Raw genomic sequence first — 18,976 nt, 5'->3', positions numbered from 1 at the left:
GTGTTATTGCAAGAAGTCATCAGTGATAGGAAGCTGTCACAATATTCGTGGCACATGCGTAGTAAAATTTACTCTGAAACTGTACTGAATGTATTACTTTATACACCCTGAAGTAGCCATCTTAAAGCTCAGGTTAAAGCCATAATGGAATCTCAGACAGAAATGCCCTTGAACACTGCTGCATATCTGGCTGACAGGATTGAAGGTGCAAGAATGTCCCATCAAATAATATTTTGAAGGCACCATGCAACAGTGTCTCATTGCCAACAGTGATGCAGTTGGATTACAATTCCCTCTCAGACAAAGTGAGTGATTTGGCTAGTGTAACAAATGAAATGTTGGCTCAATGCAGTTACCACAAGGATAGAGGTCCTTACCACAGAAAATCCTGCAGTAATTTTAGAACAAACTTGTTAATACTATGTGGCACAGAGCAGTTACCTGTATGTTGATTTCACCAGAAATTTGATCAGACATGCAAGTGCACCTCATCTTACACCTACCCCAATCAAAGCAACAGTCAGACACAGGAACATCTGACTGTCAGACCATCTTTAAACATCTATATATTAGTGAGTGGATGATATGATGGAAATTCCTTTTGGACATGGACTTGTATTTGTGCTTTTTCCCATGGATTTTTTTGTATAATTGCAGCTACCAATTTTGTTCTGCCTTTCTGCCACTGACACATTGTCAATCGCCACTTATGGTATAGAATATATTGAGATGAACTTGAGGCTGCATGATGCCTTCGTTTGGAATTTTACTGTTGTGGATGTCATGGAGCCTACGATTGAGGCCAACTTCCTGGTGTTTAACAATCTGTTACCTGATGTAGCAAATGAATTGCTCTTTGACAACATCACCAGACTTTCTGCTGTTGGATTCATGGTGCCAAGCTAGTGCAGGCAGCAGAAAGCTGATACATCAATTTGCTTGACCAGTTTCCAGCCATAACCTGACCACCTAGCATGCTGAGGGAGGTATATTACAACTCTGTGCATTTTATCAAAACTTCTGATGGCCCTCCACAGTTTCATCTCATTCTACATGTTTAGCTCCAACAATCTCACAATTGCAAAGGCAGAGTTTAGGTCAATGCTCAGGGAAGGTGTTGTTTGCCCTTTTTGTAGTACTTGGTCTTCTCCCTACCATCTGGTAACCAAGAAGGGTTGCCTGTGTGGTGATTTACCATTTGTTGAATGCAAGGATAATTCTGGACTAATATCCAATGCTCTCAGTGGTGCAACTTTATTTAGCGTACTTCAGTGTCCAAGAGCTTTTATGCATATTCCTGTGGTGATTGAAGACGTTTCAATGATTGCAATAATTAGTCTATTCAGCTTATTCAAAAGTCTTTATATGATATTTGGTTTGCAGAATGACACTCTTATCACAGTTCATTGTCTCTGTGCTCCTGAGCCTGTTATTCTGCTTTGCATACTTGGGTAGTATCCTCATCTTTTCAGCCACAGTGGAACAGCATCAGTAACACCTGCCTATAACAGCATGGTATGGTGTTAAACAATGCTAAGCATGATTTTGGTAAACCTCAGATCAGCTCTTTGGGCCATGTAATTTTGCCTGCAGGATCACTGCCACCACTAGAGAAAAGGGAAGCTATCATAAAGATCCCACAGCCATAAATAATCAATAAGCTATACTGTTTCTTAAAAACATTGAATTTTTACTGGTAACATCTGCCCCACTGAGCCAAAATGCAAGAATCACTAACTGCAACACTTACTGGACCCAAGGCTGAAGGGGATTCACTCATCCACTGGACAGATGAGATGAGATCTGCTTATAATGCAGTGAAGCAAAGCCTAGCAAATGCAGCACTCCTGGCAGACTTGCATTGGATGCACCACTCAAATTAGTAGTTGATGCTAATCAGGCAACTACTGGTGCAGTGCCGCAGTAGTAAATTGATAGTACTTGGCAATGACATGCCTTCATCTCGTGTAATCTCTCCTCTTCACAATGGAAATGGAGTCCTTATGGTCACAAGCTTCTGTTTGTATGGCTACAGTTAGAAGCCAGAGGATTTATGACCATTACTGATCACAAGCTGCTTATTAATGCCTTCAGACAGAACAACAACAAATATTCACAATGGCAGTAAAACCATCCAGAATTTATTGCTCAATTCAGCACTGATATCTGTCATATTTCTGGTATAAACAATGTGGTTGCCAACTGTCTGTCAAGGGTTAACAGTGTGACAAGATTTTTTATTTTATTGAGCTCACAAAGGCACAGAAATCTGATGAGGAACTCAGAAGCTGCTCCATAACATATCATCCAGCCTCCAATTACAACTTCTTGATGTTCCTGGTTCTGACATAAAACTGTGTAGTGACATTTCCAATGGAAGGTCTTGCCTGTTTCGGCCATCCACTTTTTGCAGATGCTACCCTAGCATTAGAACATCAAACTGCATGGTGTCAATACATTTTGTCTGGACTGACTTGCAGAAGGATTTTCGTCAGTGGCCTTGTGCATGCCTTCAATGTCAGCACAGTAAAATAGCCTGTCATGTCCATGTACTCATTGGAGAATTTCCAGATATGATAATGTGCTTCATGCATGTGCACATTGATGTTGTAGGTCCACTTCCTCCTTCTAATGCTCAACATTATCTGTTGACTGCCACTGATTGTTTTAACCATTGGTCAGAAGCTATATGAGTTGATAACATATTGGTGGAGACACTAACTAGCCTATGTCTTCCTTGCTCACTTTTGTTGTCTGCTGAACTTTACCCAGGACCAAAGACAATGATCTGAGCTATTTAACCAACTCAGCAAATTCTGCAGTGCTCTCCACCACTGACAGCCTGTTACCACCCAGTGAGTACTGGAATGTTGGTACCATTGTTTAAAGGCTACATTAATGTTTGACACTACCAGCTTGCCAACTGAATTACCTATGGTGTTGTATGGCCTTTGCAATACATAAAAAATGGATGTAGACTCATTGTCAGTCGAGCTTGTATGTAGCGAAACACTCTGACTACCTGCCGAATTCACTGATCCAAGATCCGCACAGCTACCAGACCATAACCCATCAGATTTCATTTGTTGTCACTTGAGAAACCACACTGCACACATTCACCCACATCAAGCCTCCTGACATGAAACAGCACCTACATTCATGCGTCATGATTTGCAAACATGACTGCATGTTATGTTGCATAGAAATGCTGTCAAACCATCTCCACAAACTCTGTACACAGGAACAGACTGAGTGAGCAAAAGAGAAGAATAAACATTGCCTACTGTACTAAATGGTAAAACTACTACTATCTCAATCAACAGGCTAAAACTGGCATACTTATTTCCAGAAATGCCACCTACAGTTATACCTCAAAGTCAGCCTCAGCCTCAAACAAAAGTGCTACCATCCAAAACAGACTCATAGCCTGACTGAAGACATTGAGTTTGTTTTCCATCAAGTTATTTGGATGACACTCCACTTTCTTGTAGAGGGTTGACATGTCAAAAGAGACAGTTACGTACTGCGTTTCATAGCTGTCAGTGAGTTTGAAGGCCAGCCACCAGGGGCGCTCTTGATGTGGGATCAGCAGTTGTTTTGTTTAGTGATGCTCCATGGAGAGTAGAAAGTGAGAATTTCTTTATTTATAGAGACATAGCTTGTGTAGCATTATTTTCTCGCAGTTTACAAGTCTCATTGTCTTACTTATCATCAACAGGTATCTGAAATAAATGTTAATTATTTAGACTTATATGTGTCTTTGTAATTTGTATGTTTTGTAATAGCCAATGACAGTACAGGATTCAAGGTCAGATATCTGAAACCAACTTGTTTTGTGTGCAGCCATTGTATTTATGAGCTATACCTCCTTGTAAACAGGCTATTTGTGACGAAGTCATTGGTTAGGTGGGGAAAGGAATTAGGTGGCATCAAAGCCTGTGGCATGTATGGCATACCTGAGCAATGATGGATATAGTTATATTGTGATGTTGCATAATCCAGTAGGCATGTGTGAACTTACGTTGGTGTATAATGACCCAAAATCAGGATAGTGAATTAGTAAACTGTTGTTGTTGTGGTCTTCAGTCCTGAGACTGGTTTGATGCAGCTCTCCATGCTACTCTATCCTGTGCAAGCTTTTTCATCTCCCAGTACCTACTGCAACCTAAATCCTTCTGAATCTGCTTAGTGTATTCATCTCTTGGTCTCCCTCTACGATTTTTACCCTCCACGCTGCCCTCCAATACTAAGTTGGTGATCCCTTGATGCCTCAGAACATGTCCTACCAACCGATCCCTTCTTCTGGTCAAGTTGTGCCACAAACTTCTCTTCTCCCCGATCCTATTCAATACTTCCTCATTAGTTATGTGATCTACCCATCTAATCTTCGGTAAAATCTGTTTTTAAACCTGATGCAGTTGAAACATACTATTGTGTTCCCTGAGTTGGTTAGAATAGCTTGCCACTGGCTTTGGGAGGCTTGACTGCAAAACAAATATGCGACTGTCAAGGGGTAGCTCCATGGTGATTGTTGACACTACCAAATAGCATTTATTGAAAAAATATCTATCATTGTTGATGAAAGATAATATCTTCTGATACACCAAAACTTTCCACAATGAATGATGGTCCACTATAAGTATATAGGCTGCATAGTGTCTATTGTGACCCTAAATATGAGTCATTTCACAGTGGTCATGTGTCTGTGGCAGGATGTGTGTGTGACTTAATGCTGTCCAGGATCCTTGTATAATAGGTAATGTTATGATCTTCAGCGTGACAACCTTATCTTGAGTGATTCATTCATTTTCAGCAGGATCAGTCTCTGATACACGTGGCAGCTATTGTACAGGAGTGGTTTGCAAAACTGAGTAACTCTACTCTACTGACCTCCTTCAGCACCAGACCTAAGCCCCATTGAAAATGTATAGGTGATTAAAAAATGGACCTTGTGAGAAAAATGGCTTGACCTCATGCCAAGAACCCATGATAACTTTTGAAACATCATCCAGTAGGAGATGACAGAAATGAGAGACTTATTACTCACCTTATAGACTCACTTTCTACAGGATGATAATGATCATTGAAGAGGAATATCTTTGGTCAAGAAATTACAATCTGTGACCTTTTGAGGACCAACCAAATCTTGTTACGAACTGTGAATTGATCATTTTGTAAATTTCATGTTTTATATAGATAAAAGAAATTAATTCACTATTAAAAAAATAATTTTCAAAAGTAGGATTCCATCGGAATGCTGCAGTCATGCAGGTGCTTATCAGTATTAGCTACACCACTGATCACTGAACTACAAAGTACTGTGCTACTATACTGTGCTAAGTTCTGTAATTAGATTGATAAAAAACCTACTCACCAAGCAGCAGCAAGAGAACACACATATAAAAAAGGTTTTACCTATGCAAGCTCCTTCTTCTGGCAGAAAGGTTGAAGGGGAAGGAAGAGGAGTGAAGGAAAAGGACTGGAGATGTTAAGGAAAAGGGGTAGAGTTCAGAAAAGTCACCGAAACCCCAGGCAGGGGACACTTACCAGATGGGATGATAAGGAAAGAACGTTTCCTTCTGCCACTTTTATGCTGTCTTCTGTACATTAAATATAACTGGTGTACATGCATACATATATATGATTTATAAGGTTCTCATGTTAAATATTCTAAAAAGGGCACTTTTACCACATCATATTTTGAATGGAAATTGTTAAAATGAAATAAAAGAAATAAAAAAAAACTGTAAGTCACTGTGCACTTGAATAGGTTTTGATTCAACCAAATATTGTGTTGTTTACTGTGAGGGAAACATGTAATGGCATTACAGTCCTATTATTGTGTTTCATTTGTCACTAAGGTGTAAATGCTAATACACAGTTTTTTGCAGGGGAAACAACAAATAGAGTACTGAATGAAAACTGGCAAGACCTCGCTAAGGAAGTAGGACCTACGATAGCTGAGGCCATTGGAGAAGTCATGCGACAAATTCTACAAAATATTTTTGATGTTGTATCCTATGAAGATGCTTTCCCTGATAAAGTGTAACAACAACACACAGTGATGGAGTGAGTATAGATTAATTACTTCGCTACTGAAAAATAAAAGAATAAAGAAAAATCTAATTTCATTTGAGAGCTCTAACGATGCGCGTTTCTATGAGGAGATGATAATGCTTAAAAATGGAAATGTGTGAACTTAAAACTGCTGCTTTCTGCTAATATACTAAAGTTTCACTGGGTCAAATATGTCAGTAGCCATAGATTTTTTAAAGTATCAGTAGTGTATGGTTATGTGGATACTTCATGTTTGTGTCTTATCATCAATATCATTGCTGTCTGTTAGGAGCATAAAGTAACATGGTGTTCAAGTTTGTTTTTGTTTCAACAGGATGTTGTATACATATGCAGTGAAGCAACAGAACTCCAGTCTGCTGAATCCACATACCTATTTTACAAGCTTAATCAATGTACTGAATATCAGCAGGCTATTGTCTTGCTGAACAAACCTAAGAATAACAAGGGTTCTACAAGTTTGCTCTTTAATTGTGCAATTTAATTAATGCCAGGACTGAGCATGTACAAGATACTTGGTAACCTACCCAAAAATTTATGTACTTGATTATTAAAAAGACGTGAATTAACTTGTAAATGGGTACTGAGCAAAAGGTACAATCAGGCTTTCTTTGTGTGTAAATAATTGTCATTTTTGGGAAGGGCAGTCCTCTTGACCTGTTACACAGATTGAGTCATGTAGGATGTAACACTTTTTTATTTCATGAATGGTTCCAGATATTGAAACAAGGTTTTCTGCTGTTTACAGTATGCTGAGGGGTACATAATGTTTTGTATGGATAATTCTCTGAATTCTGGTCTCAACTGAAGTGTTGAAACAAGCATGGTTTTTTGATGGAAATATATACTATTTATAGCTGCATTGAGTAGCTCTTGGAAAGACAGTTACATTGATACAGTGCTTCTTAATATAGATGTTGAGCCTTTCACAAAAGAATCCATGACAGGTACTACAATGGGAAAGAATTGTGGTCAGAGCCAGCTATTGTGGTGTAAACAACACTGAGCAGAGCTCTCATGCCAGGCTCCATCATCATAAGCAGCAGGACAGGCCTGTGTTACCAAGATAAAACCTCATGTAGATACAGTTCCTGGAGACACCTGAATGCAAAGATAACACACCTGCTGTTGGACAAATGTCTCTATAAGTACTACTCAAAAATGTAATTAGATGGAACTCACTTTAAAGAAACTAAACATTTTATGTAGAATGACTGACAACATGTCACCCACAAATAAATACTTTTATTAATGAAATGTAGTTGAACACTTTACTTAAATATGCCCTCAAATTGTTTACCATTAACTGCAAGGCACGTCTGCAATCACTGTTCAAGAGATAGGTGAAGATATGAAAGTATATTTGATGATATAACATTGCATGCTGTGATGAATAGACACTGCATATAATCTTGTGTATTTGGGGCTTCTTAGTAAATTCCATCTTTCAAAGCTCCCCATAGAAAGAAATCAAGTGGAGTAAAACCAGGAGCCCTGGCTGGTGATTGTACTGCAGTGTTCCATCCTGTCCAATGGCCAGGAAACATTCCATTCAGTATTTGCATTGCAACAGAGGAAGAGTGAGCTGTTAGGTGTCATCGAAACTGCAGACACTGTCGCTTCACCAATGGTACCTCTTCTAGAAAAACAGGTAGAATGTTCATAAGATAGTGTGTATACATACTTCTGTTTAACATCCTTGAGTAAGGTCCCAAGATGCTGCACCCTATGCTTATGCTCTAAGGTTGTTAGTGTTGTACCTAATGAGGCCAGAGTGGAGTTTCTGCTGCCTAGTAGTGTATTTTAAATAAATTTATGTTACTGTGGTTCATAAATGTTGCTAAGTTTGTAATGAGAATATGTTGGAAAACCTAGTGTTGCCTCCCATGTGATGTGGAGTAAGTCAGCAAAATTCTGTGTGTCCTCCAAGTGCCTGATGTAATGACAGATGGTAGGTCTGGACTTTATGACAATGGAAGATGCAAGTGACACTCATCTGGCTGATACCACATTTCTCAAATTTTTTGGCAACACATCTCATGCACTATATGCATTGATGAACATCACAGCCAGACTAACTTCTTCATGTTTTCTGTCAGTTGTAGTCTTTGTCCTTGACCACTCTTATCAGTGTTAACTCTGTTAACTGTATTAACATTGAAGCTGCCTGTTTGCACTAATGACCTAAAAATTCATGCAATTGTCTGGTGTGACAGACAGAAACGATCAGTGTAGACGTGCCTATAACACTGTACCATTTCAACAGCATTTCAGTAACATATGCTGTATAAAAGTAATATGTATAACTTCTCCTTATTGGTGTATATCTGCATGCAAGGAATTTTGAAGCAGAAATGACCAGCCAGTAGATGAAATAGTTGCTGCTAATTGTACAATGCAAACAAGTGTACAGTCTAAAGGCTTACTCCAGTAATGTAGCCTGACATGAGTGTGTTTACAATTCAATAATTGATTCCAGCCAACTTTCTTCTCAATTTTAAAATATTTCTCAGATTCTTTTGCAAAGCATTTCAACCTCAAAATTAACTATCATTATATCACTGTATGTGTCCTTAAAAGCACTTTTGGATAGCAATAAAAAGTAGTATATCATTCTATTTAAAAAATCATACTAGCTTCAATATATTGATTGCTACAAGAGTTAGAACTTCTTATCACATAACAAAAGTACATGATCTTAGTGCACTATCATTTGCTGAATACTTGTGTTGATATCTGGAATTATTCACAAAATGAAAGGGTTGTTAGATCTTATGTGATTCACCCTGTATAATTAGTGTAAACTACAATATACTTCCATATTAAAAAAAAAAAATTAACACATTTTTACACTTAATGAACACTGGTTGCCAAGAAAAGTGTGAATAATTAAATTTTTGCTGTAGAATACTCCAGAAGTCTGAAGCAGAATGAAGAGTATTATTTTTATAATGTGAAGTATGTGATAAAAGTGAAAAGTTCATAAAAACTGCAGTGTTACACTGATGTAAATGACAGGGTAAAATAAAGTATAAATACAGTATTCAGTCATCAGTAAACTATTCAAACAATTTCTTTACCAGTACCCTTTAATTTCCTTCAAGAAAGTGTGAACAAACCTGTGAAACATTGGCTAAAGTCTAATAAATCATAGATTATGTAAACAATAGTGTAAAACACAGTACCTGTGTCCTGATTCCCATTGTAGAAGGGAACTGTTAATCTCACAAATACATCGACATTTTTACCTTTGCAATGCTTGTTCAACACTGTACTGTATCTGCATCTTAAGAAAAGTACAAAAAACAGTCTTGATTCATACATCATATTATAGAATTATTGATACTGCTGAAGAAATAAATAAGAAACTCCAGGCTGATAAGAAGTGCCACTTAATTTCTCCTAATAACAACATCAACTGTCATGGCCAAAACCACTCTAAAAATTATGGCTGTTTTTCTTGCTGACTGGACAAGTCTACAGCAAGATGCTCTAACTAGACAAAAGGGGGCATGCAATTTACCAGCAGATAGTAGTAGAGCTCATTTACTAGAACACTAGTATGCATATGAGAACTTCTAAGTTTTCCTACATAAATATTTATTCTTGCAGGAGAAGCTCAAAATTTTTTTGAAAATGTATCAGTAGTGCTGTGCTCTCTGACTATCCACATCAGACAATTACAGAATGAAGCATCAGGTGCTTGGATAATTTTTGGCTTAATAGTTAGCTACATGTTTACTGGATTTACTTAGAGTGCAGAAGCTCTGCCCAAAGAGTTTCTTTTTTCTTTTTTAAATTACACCCAAATATTTCTGTGACACTAAATAACATTTTTGAACATTAATATAAACTGGAAGCTGATTTCACAGTATGTCACATTGTGTGAATTGTGCTTTACCCAGATAATATACATTGTTAATAAATATACAGGGTGTTACAAAAAGGTACAGCCAAACTTTCAGGAAACATTCCTCACACACAATGAAAGAAAATACACTCCTGGAAATGGGAAAAAGAACACATTGACACCGGTGTGTCAGACCCACCATACTTGCTCCGGACACTGCGAGAGGGCTGTACAAGCAATGATCACACGCACGGCACAGCGAACACACCAGGAACCGCGGTGTTGGCCGTCGAATGGCGCTAGCTGCGCAGCATTTGTGCACCGCCGCCGTCAGTGTCAGCCAGTTTGCCATGGCATACGGAGCTCCATCGCAGTCTTTAACACTGGTAGCATGCCGCGACAGCGTGGACGTGAACCGTATGTGCAGTTGACGGACTTTGAGCGAGGGCGTATAGTGGGCATGCGGGAGGCCGGGTGGACGTACCGCCGAATTGCTCAACACGTGGGGCGTGAGGTCTCCACAGTACATCGATGTTGTCGCCAGTGGTCGGCGGAAGGTGCATGTGCCCGTCGACCTGGGACCGGACCGCAGCGACGCACGGATGCACGCCAAGACCGTAGGATCCTACGCAGTGCCGTAGGGGACCGCACCGCCACTTCCCAGCAAATTAGGGACACTGTTGCTCCTGGGGTATCGGCGAGGACCATTCGCAACCGTCTCCATGAGGCTGGGCTACGGTCCCGCATACCGTTAGGCCATCTTCCGCTCACGCCCCAACATCGTGCAGCCCGCCTCCAGTGGTGTCGCGACAGGCATGAATGGAGGGACGAATGGAGACGTGTCGTCTTCAGCGATGAGAGTCGCTTCTGCCTTGGTGCCAATGATGGTCGTATGCGTGTTTGGCGCCGTGCAGGTGAGCGCCACAATCAGGACTGCATACGACCGAGGCACACAGGGCCAACACCCGGCATCATGGTGTGGGGAGCGATCTCCTACACTGGCCGTACACCACTGGTGATCGTCGAGGGGACACTGAATAGTGCACGGTACTTACAAACCGTCATCGAACCCATCGTTCTACCATTCCTAGACCGGCAAGGGAACTTGCTGTTCCAACAGGACAATGCACATCCGCATGTATCCCGTGCCACCCAGCGTGCTCTAGAAGGTGTAAGTCAACTACCCTGGCCAGCAAGATCTCCGGATCTGTCCCCCATTGAGCATGTTTGGGACTGGATGAAGCGTCGTCTCACGTGGTCTGCACGTCCAGCACGAACGCTGGTCCAACTGAGGCGCCAGGTGGAAATGGCATGGCAAGCCGTTCCACAGGACTACATCCAGCATCTCTACGATCGTCTCCATGGGAGAATAGCAGCCTGCATTGCTGCGAAAGGTGGATATACACTGTACTAGTGCCGACATTGTGCATGCTCTGTTGCCTGTGTCTATGTGCCTGTGGTTCTGTCAGTGTGATCATGTGATGTATCTGACCCCAGGAATGTGTCAATAAAGTTTCCCCTTCCTGGGACAATGAATTCACGGTGTTCTTATTTCAATTTCCAGGAGTGTATGTTATGTGGACATGTGTCTGGAAACAATTACTTTCCACATCAGAGCTCATTTTATTACTTCTCTTCAAATCACATTAATCATGGAATGGAAACACACAGCAACAGAACGTACCAGCATGACTTCAAACACTTTGTTACAGGAAATGTTCAAAATGTCCTCCGTTAGTGAGGATACATGCATCCACACTCAGTTGCATGGAATCCCTGATGCGCTGATGCAGCCCTGGAGAATGGCATTTTGTATCACAGCCATCCACAATACGAGCACGAAGAGTCTCTACATTTGGTACCGGGGATGAGTAGAGAAGAGCTTTCAAATGTCCCCATAAATGAAAGTCAAGAGGGTTGAGGTCAGGAGAGTGTGGAAGCCATATCATTGGTCTGCCTCTACCAATCCATCGGTCACTGAATCTGTTGTTGAGAAGCGTACGAACACTTCGACTGAAATGTGCAGGAGCTCCATCGTGCATGAACCACATGTTGTGTCGTACTTGTAAAGGCACATGTTCTAGCAGCACAGGTAGAGTATCCCGTATGAAATCATGATAATATGCTCCATTGAGTGTAGGTGGATGAAACTAAAATGAGCTCTAACATGGAAATTAAGCGTTTCCGGACACATGTCCACATAACATCTTTTCTTTATTTGTGTGTGAGGAATGTTTCCTGAAAGTTTGGCCGTACCATTTTGTAACACCCTGTATACCCATTCTGAGCTATTTCTAATTGCAACTATTGAATACTGGGTTGGTATTTAAGTAAGATCATGATCATGAGCACCTTAGCTATGTCCTAATATTGCTACCACTTGTTTCCTTCTGACAAAGGAGGTATGAAATTTAAATCATGTTTCATCCTCAGACATGTGTCTAGGTCTAAAAATACATGACTGGACACTTTGCATGAGCCATATTGCCAGAGAAATCTGCACTTGCATGCACAAATGTCAATATTTTGTTGTTCAATACATTGTGTAAATTTATGTGGTGACTCATAATGACGTTTTTATTCTTTGTGAAATATGGTTAACTTCACAGCTTTTGTTTTCACAGACCTGAAATGTGATTAGAATTACTTAATAGAAGCGGTGACCCTTTTTTACGCTTAGTGACAGATAAGAAAGTAAGAATGTCAGTAATGTAGTGACTTTTAAGTAATTGAACAAACTCTTTAATAAGTAAAAAGTGCTCAAGGGCATAAAATGAAAACTCATGGCAAATATAATTTACTGGCAAAAGTTAATAGTTGTAAATGACAAGGGCAAAACTCAGCAACTCATTCATTCATTCATTCATTCATTCGTTCACCCCATCGGAAAGATTAACCTCCAGGTATGTGGAGTGAGTCAGGGTACAGATTAACAAAGGCAAGGAAATCACAGAAACTTAATCTTTACACTGCATTGATAATAAACCATCACTACACTGTTTAATTTTATTCATGCTTAAGGGAATGTGAATTTAAAGAGTTAAATAAGGATGCTAGCTGCTAATTAGATAAAAGCAGCTACCTCTTCAGTTTTATTATGTAATTGTTTCCCATTTGCTATTAGAAGCCTCATATTTATTCAATTAAAATGATACTTTTCCAAGAAAATATTGTTGTTACATCTAAAGATGAGTAAGAAAGTACAGTAATACTCGTCAAATAGCGTTATAACAAACACTGTTAATTGCTTTGTAGCTAAGAGAACTTTTCAGTCCACAAATCTAAGTATTCAGATAATTTGTAGAAAGAGTGGATAATGAGCTATGTCTTTAGTTTTCTTTTGAATTGTTAGGGAGTCTCAATTCGCCGCTTTATGTTGGATAGAATTTTGTTGAATATTTAATCTCTAGAGTACTTAACTTCATTCTGAACCTTGGACAAGGAGGCAAAGCATACATGAAAATTACCTTTGCATCTTCTATTGTGATTTATATATACACATAACCAAGGAGGAAACATATTGGCAAGTGAGTATTAGAATTTGAAGATTCTGAAAAAGGCTTCTGCTAGATGTTTAATTATCTGCTTTACTCAATATTCTTACTGCTTGCTTCTGCTGAACAAATACTTTATTTCCTTTAGATGCACTGCCCCAGGACATAATTCCATAAGATAATAGGGAGTGAAAATGTGTGGAAATAAGCTAACACTATTGTCTTTAGGTCAACCCAATGATAGATGCTTCTAAGGGCATACCATACTGAACTGAACTTCTCCATTAGTTAACCCTTGTGTTAACTCAGTTTTAACTTGTCCAGTTGGAGCTCGAGGAATTTCATACACTGAGCTTCATTCAGTGTATGACCATTAACGTCTGTACTTGGTGCTAGAAGGTCATTACTGCTTGTGTGAAATTCAATAGTATGAATCTATATCTGATTAATACTTAAATTTTTAACTTTGAACAACTTGTAGGCCTGTCCAACTACCATATGAGCTAAGTCTACTATGGTTGAGTTTGGATACTTGCATCATATGCAGACATTATAGTTTTTGAACTGCCAATTAAAGTCACTAGTATATCATTCATGCATTTATGTTGCTTAGGTGGTCTCAGTACCAATCCTTGTGGCACTTCACATGCTAAGTTCTCCCATTCTGAGGTTAGTTTCATGCCTGTTAACCATAGTCTCTGCTTTCTATTATGGAGGTATGATGCCATCCATGTAAGAAGGATGCCATTAATGCTTTAACATTTTAGTTATCTAAATAGAATTTTGTGATAGCCTACACACAATCAAAAACTTTGACAAGGTCATACAGTATAAAAATAGGATAACTTTTCTGTTTAGCTCTGCTAACACATTATTTAAGATGTCTTGTATAGCTATCTCTATGAAGGATCTTTAAGTAAGCTGCACTGGGAGGCAAATAATAGTTTCTGCTCAGTTAAATGTGTCAGTGTTCTGTCATTACCCACTTGCCCAGAAATTTTTGAAAAGACTGGAAGGAGTGTATACATCTGTAATTAGAGGTTGTTTGCTTGTCTTCAATTCTAAGATGGGTATTAGTTCCTGATATTTTATTCTGCCAGAAAATATGCCCAAAGTCATTGATTGATTACAAACGGGGGTAATGCTATCAAGCCAGCAAAAGATTTTAATATTCTGCTAGAAACACCATCATAACTAGCAGAATACTACTTCATCTACATCTACATGATTACTCTGCAATTCACATTTAAGTGCTTGGCAGAGGGTTCATCGAACCACAATCATACTATCTCTCTACCACTCCACTCCCGAACAGCGTGCGGGAAAAACAAACACCTAAACCTTTCTGTTCGAGCTCTGATTTCTCTTATTTTATTTTGATGATCATACGAAAAACGTCTTTGCTTTAATGACTTCCATCCCAATTCGCGTATCATATCTGCCACACTCTCTCCCCTATTACGTGATAATACAAAACGAGCTGCCCTTTTCTGCACCCTTTCGATGTCCTCTATCAATCCCACCTGGTAAGGATCCCACACCATGCAGCAATATTCTAACACAGGATGAGTGAGTGTAGTGTAAGCTGTCTCTTTAGTGGACTTGTTGCATCTTCTAAGTGTCCCGCCAATGAAACGCAACCTTTGGCTCGCCTTCCCCACAATATTATCTATGTGGTCTTTCCAACTGAAGTTGTTCGTAATTTTAACACCCAGGTACTTAGTTGAATTGACAGCCTTGAGAATTGTACTATTTATCGAGTAATTGAATTCCAACGGATTTCTTTTGGAACTCACGCGGATCACCTCACACTTTTCGTTATTTAGCGTCAACTGCCACCTGCCACACCATACAGCAATCTTTTCTAAATCACTTTGCAACTGATACTGGTCTTCGGATGACCTTACTAGGTGGTAAATTACAGCATCATCTGCGAACAACCTAAGAGAACTGCTCAGATTGTCACCCAGGTCATTTATATAGATCAGGAACAGCAGAGGTCCCAGGACGCTTCCCTGGGGAACACCTGATATCACTTCAGTTTTACTCGATGATTTGCCGTCTGTTACTACGAACTGAGACCTTCCTGACAGGGAATCACAAATCCAGTCGCACAACTGAAATGATACCCCATAGGCCCGCAGCTTGATTAGAAGTCGCTTGTGGGGAATGGTGTCAAAAGCTTTCCGGAAATCCAGAAACACGGAGTCAACCTGAGATCCCCTGTCGATAGTGGCCTTTACTTCGTGTGAATAAAGAGCTATCTGCATTGCACAAGAATGATGTTTTCTGAAGCCATGCTGATTACGTATCAATAGATCGTTCCCTTCGAGGTGATTCATAATGTTTGAATACAGTATATGCTCCAAAACCCTACTGCAAACTGACGTCAATGATATAGGTCTGTAGTTCAATGGATTACTCCTACTACCCTTCTTAAACACTGGTGTGACCTGCACAATTTTCCAATCTGTAGGTACAGATCTATCGGTGAGCAAGCAGTTGTATATGATTGCTAAGTAGGGAGCTATTGTATCAGCGTAATCTGAAAGGAACCTAATCGGTATACAATCTGGACCTGAAGACTTGCCCATATCAAGCGATTTGAGTTGCTTCGCATCCCCTAAGGTATCTACTTCTAAGAAACTCATGCTAGCAGCTGTTCGTGTTTCAAATTCTGGAATATTCCATTCATCTTCCCTGGTGAAGGAATTTCGGAAAACTGCATTCAATAACTCCGCTTTAGCAGCATAGTCATCGGTAACAGTACCACTGGCACTGCGTAGCGAAGGTATTGACTGCTTCTTGCCACTTGTGTACTTTACATATGACCAGAATTTCTTCGGATTTTCTACCAAATTTCGAGACAATGTTTCGTTGTGGAATCTATTAAAGGCATCTCGCATTGAAGTCCATGCCAAATTTCGCGCGTCTGTAAATTTTAGCCAATCTTCAGGATTTTGCGTTCTTCTGAACTTCGCATGCTTTTTCCGTTGCCTCTGCAACAGTGTTCAGACCTGTTTTGTGTACCACGGGGGATCAGTTCCATCTCTTACCAGTTTATGAGGTATGAATCTCTCAATTGCTGCTGCTACTATACCTTTGAATTTGAGCCACATCTCGTCTACATTTGCGTAGTCAGTTCGGATGGAATGGAGATTATCTCTTAGGAAGGCTTCTAGTGACACTATATGCTTTTTTAAATAAAATTATTTTGCATTTGTTTCTTGTGGATTTGGAAGAAACGGTATTGAGCCTAGCTACAATGACCTTGTGATCACTAATCCCTGTATCAGTCATGATGCTCTCTATTAGCTCTGGATTGTTTGTGGCTACTTATTTAATTAAGTCTGCAATCCCCTTGTGGGCTATGTTTTAGAAAGTGTGGTACAAAAAACAAAGGGCTGGGGATTTTGTGGGTGTAAATACTTAACAAGTTTTAAACACATTTGTTAGTAACACAATGTAACAAACCAGTGCATGAGAAAACTTAAAATACAAGGAAAATGATCAGTGCTCAACCCAGCAAATACACATTAACTTAATATCTAATGTAACATGACATTGCAGTAAAATTCCTGTGTGCCAAAACAATAGGAACACTACCACTTATGACTACACAAACTAGAAGGAATTACAAGAAAAGTAAAATTGCTGTGCTCTAGCTCAGAACACAATATCCAAAATAAACCAAGTAGAGCTAACATAACAAAGCCCCAGACTAAAATGGAAAATCTATTGATCAACAAGAGGTAACAGCGAATAAATAATTAAAGTGCATGGAACCAGCTACCCAATTCTGGCAAAAGGGCCAAATAAAGGAGACCAGTAATTCAAAATAAAATCTGTAATTTTACATCAGAAAGGTAAGTCGGTTAAGCATAAATGACAATATAATAAGGTAGTTTGCTAGAATATTCTTCAACTGAAATTTATTTTTGGTAACGCCACTAGGCTCCTCACCTTCATGACAATAAAACTATTGGCACAACTGATGCTCAAACACTGCAAGACACAGTCATATAACAACTGATATACCACTCTTTCGTCACTGCTACTCAAGAGCAAACACCATGGTTCACCTCTACTTGTGTCTTATCAACATGACCTCTGCAGTCAAGATATCAGGTAGTGTCCACTTTCCTAGACAGACAGTGATGCCTCATGCTGACAAAAATTCACTGCTAGCTCAGGCCCAGACTCCAATGGACTGTCCCCAGTGCAGGCCACAATCACTTGTTTCTCCACCAATATTGCTGACCCTCTCTTGGTTGCTCCCTTGTTGACTTTCCTTGTGGTTCTCTGCTCCAAGTCCTCACGACGATAACTGCTGACACATTCTCCATACATTTGGGGCAATTATCACTGGAACCCAGCATCAAACCACTCTCTGTTTCCCCACATGTCACTACTTGCCAGCCAGATCCTTGAACCAGCCACTCCAGGATGTACATGAGAGCCATCCATGGACCAGCACCACACACAAAGTCATGTCCTACTGCTGCAGCCCAGAGCCCATGCTGATGGTTTCAACTTGCCACTTCCTTGCCCCACAACAGACTGTTGTCCATTATCACTCACAGTCACACCTTCCTTCACTGTGGTCAATTGTTTTCCAATTTTCCATATGCTCTGATGCAGCAGAAATGCATGTTCTCCAATGACAACTACTTCCATGTGTGGCAGGACTGCAACTGTGGCATGAATCACTAATTCATGGCTCAAAAATAATGTCTTTTGTTGATACATATAGTGTCTGCACACGTAAATCTAATGCATCTGTATTTTGTTGTTTATTACTGGCTCCAGGGTCTGCAGCCACTGTGAGGGAGTAATCACTGAATTTGGCAGCCAAATACTTGAAAATATCACCACTGTTGCTGGAGTTATTTTCTGTGGGCTCATTTTCATCTGGACAAGTAGTTTTGTTTATTTTCATTTAATATTGTTCCAAATAGTTTTACCTTATTGTGGTAGTGTTTAACTTTTTGAGCATATCAAATGAATATTGCTTTTATAATGGCAGAGTTTAGGACACAACAGTACTGGTGGTAATGGTGTTTCAAACCTTGGCTACTGCTTTTTTTTGTGAAATACTAAGATCTCTCTCTTTCTAGTGCATGATATTTTAATCCCAGAAGTTATCCACTTCTTATCCTTTCTTCTGTTCAGTTTTTCTCCTATTTGTTTCTGGAAAAAGCAAAACTCAAAATGCTATGGGTATATGTTTAAGAAAGAGTTAAAATTTCCATCAATACAGTCTGCTTTATAAATATTTTTCCCCAACATAATCCCATAATTTGCCTCCAAACATCATTATCATGTTGTTATTTATGATTCTACAACAGAACACTTCTTTCTATGATCTGCATAAGCGGTCAGTAAATGATTTTGTTGAAGTTTGCCCATCATGGTCAGATAAGTCATTGAGTATTGTTTTTGTAGCTGACTTGCTGAGGGTTGCAGGGTCTAAAACAAATTGTCAGTAGCTGTTGCACTGTGTTCTTCAATCCTCACGGGGAATTTTACTGTGGGAAATAATCTAGAGCTTGACATC

At 39.6% G+C, this 18,976-nt stretch overlaps 1 protein-coding gene across 1 annotated transcript in view; it reads left to right on the top strand.

Moving 5' to 3' along the window:
* LOC124775062 (protein takeout-like) overlaps positions 1-9,134 on the top strand; it is a 187,945-nt gene extending 178,811 nt beyond the window's left edge. Inside the window, exons 6-7 of the mRNA XM_047249857.1 lie at positions 5,892-6,069; positions 6,392-9,134. Coding sequence (XP_047105813.1) covers positions 5,892-6,049 — 158 coding nt within the window. The 3' untranslated portion in view covers positions 6,050-6,069; positions 6,392-9,134. The remainder of the gene's footprint in view (positions 1-5,891; positions 6,070-6,391) is intronic.
* The last annotated feature ends 9,842 nt before the right edge of the window (positions 9,135-18,976 follow it).

The sequence above is a fragment of the Schistocerca piceifrons genome, chromosome 2 (assembly GCF_021461385.2).
Source record: "Schistocerca piceifrons isolate TAMUIC-IGC-003096 chromosome 2, iqSchPice1.1, whole genome shotgun sequence".
Taxonomy (NCBI): Eukaryota; Metazoa; Arthropoda; class Insecta; order Orthoptera; family Acrididae; genus Schistocerca; species Schistocerca piceifrons.
The sequence above is the reverse complement of the archived record's forward strand: the minus strand, read 5'-3'. Positions and strand labels throughout refer to the sequence as shown.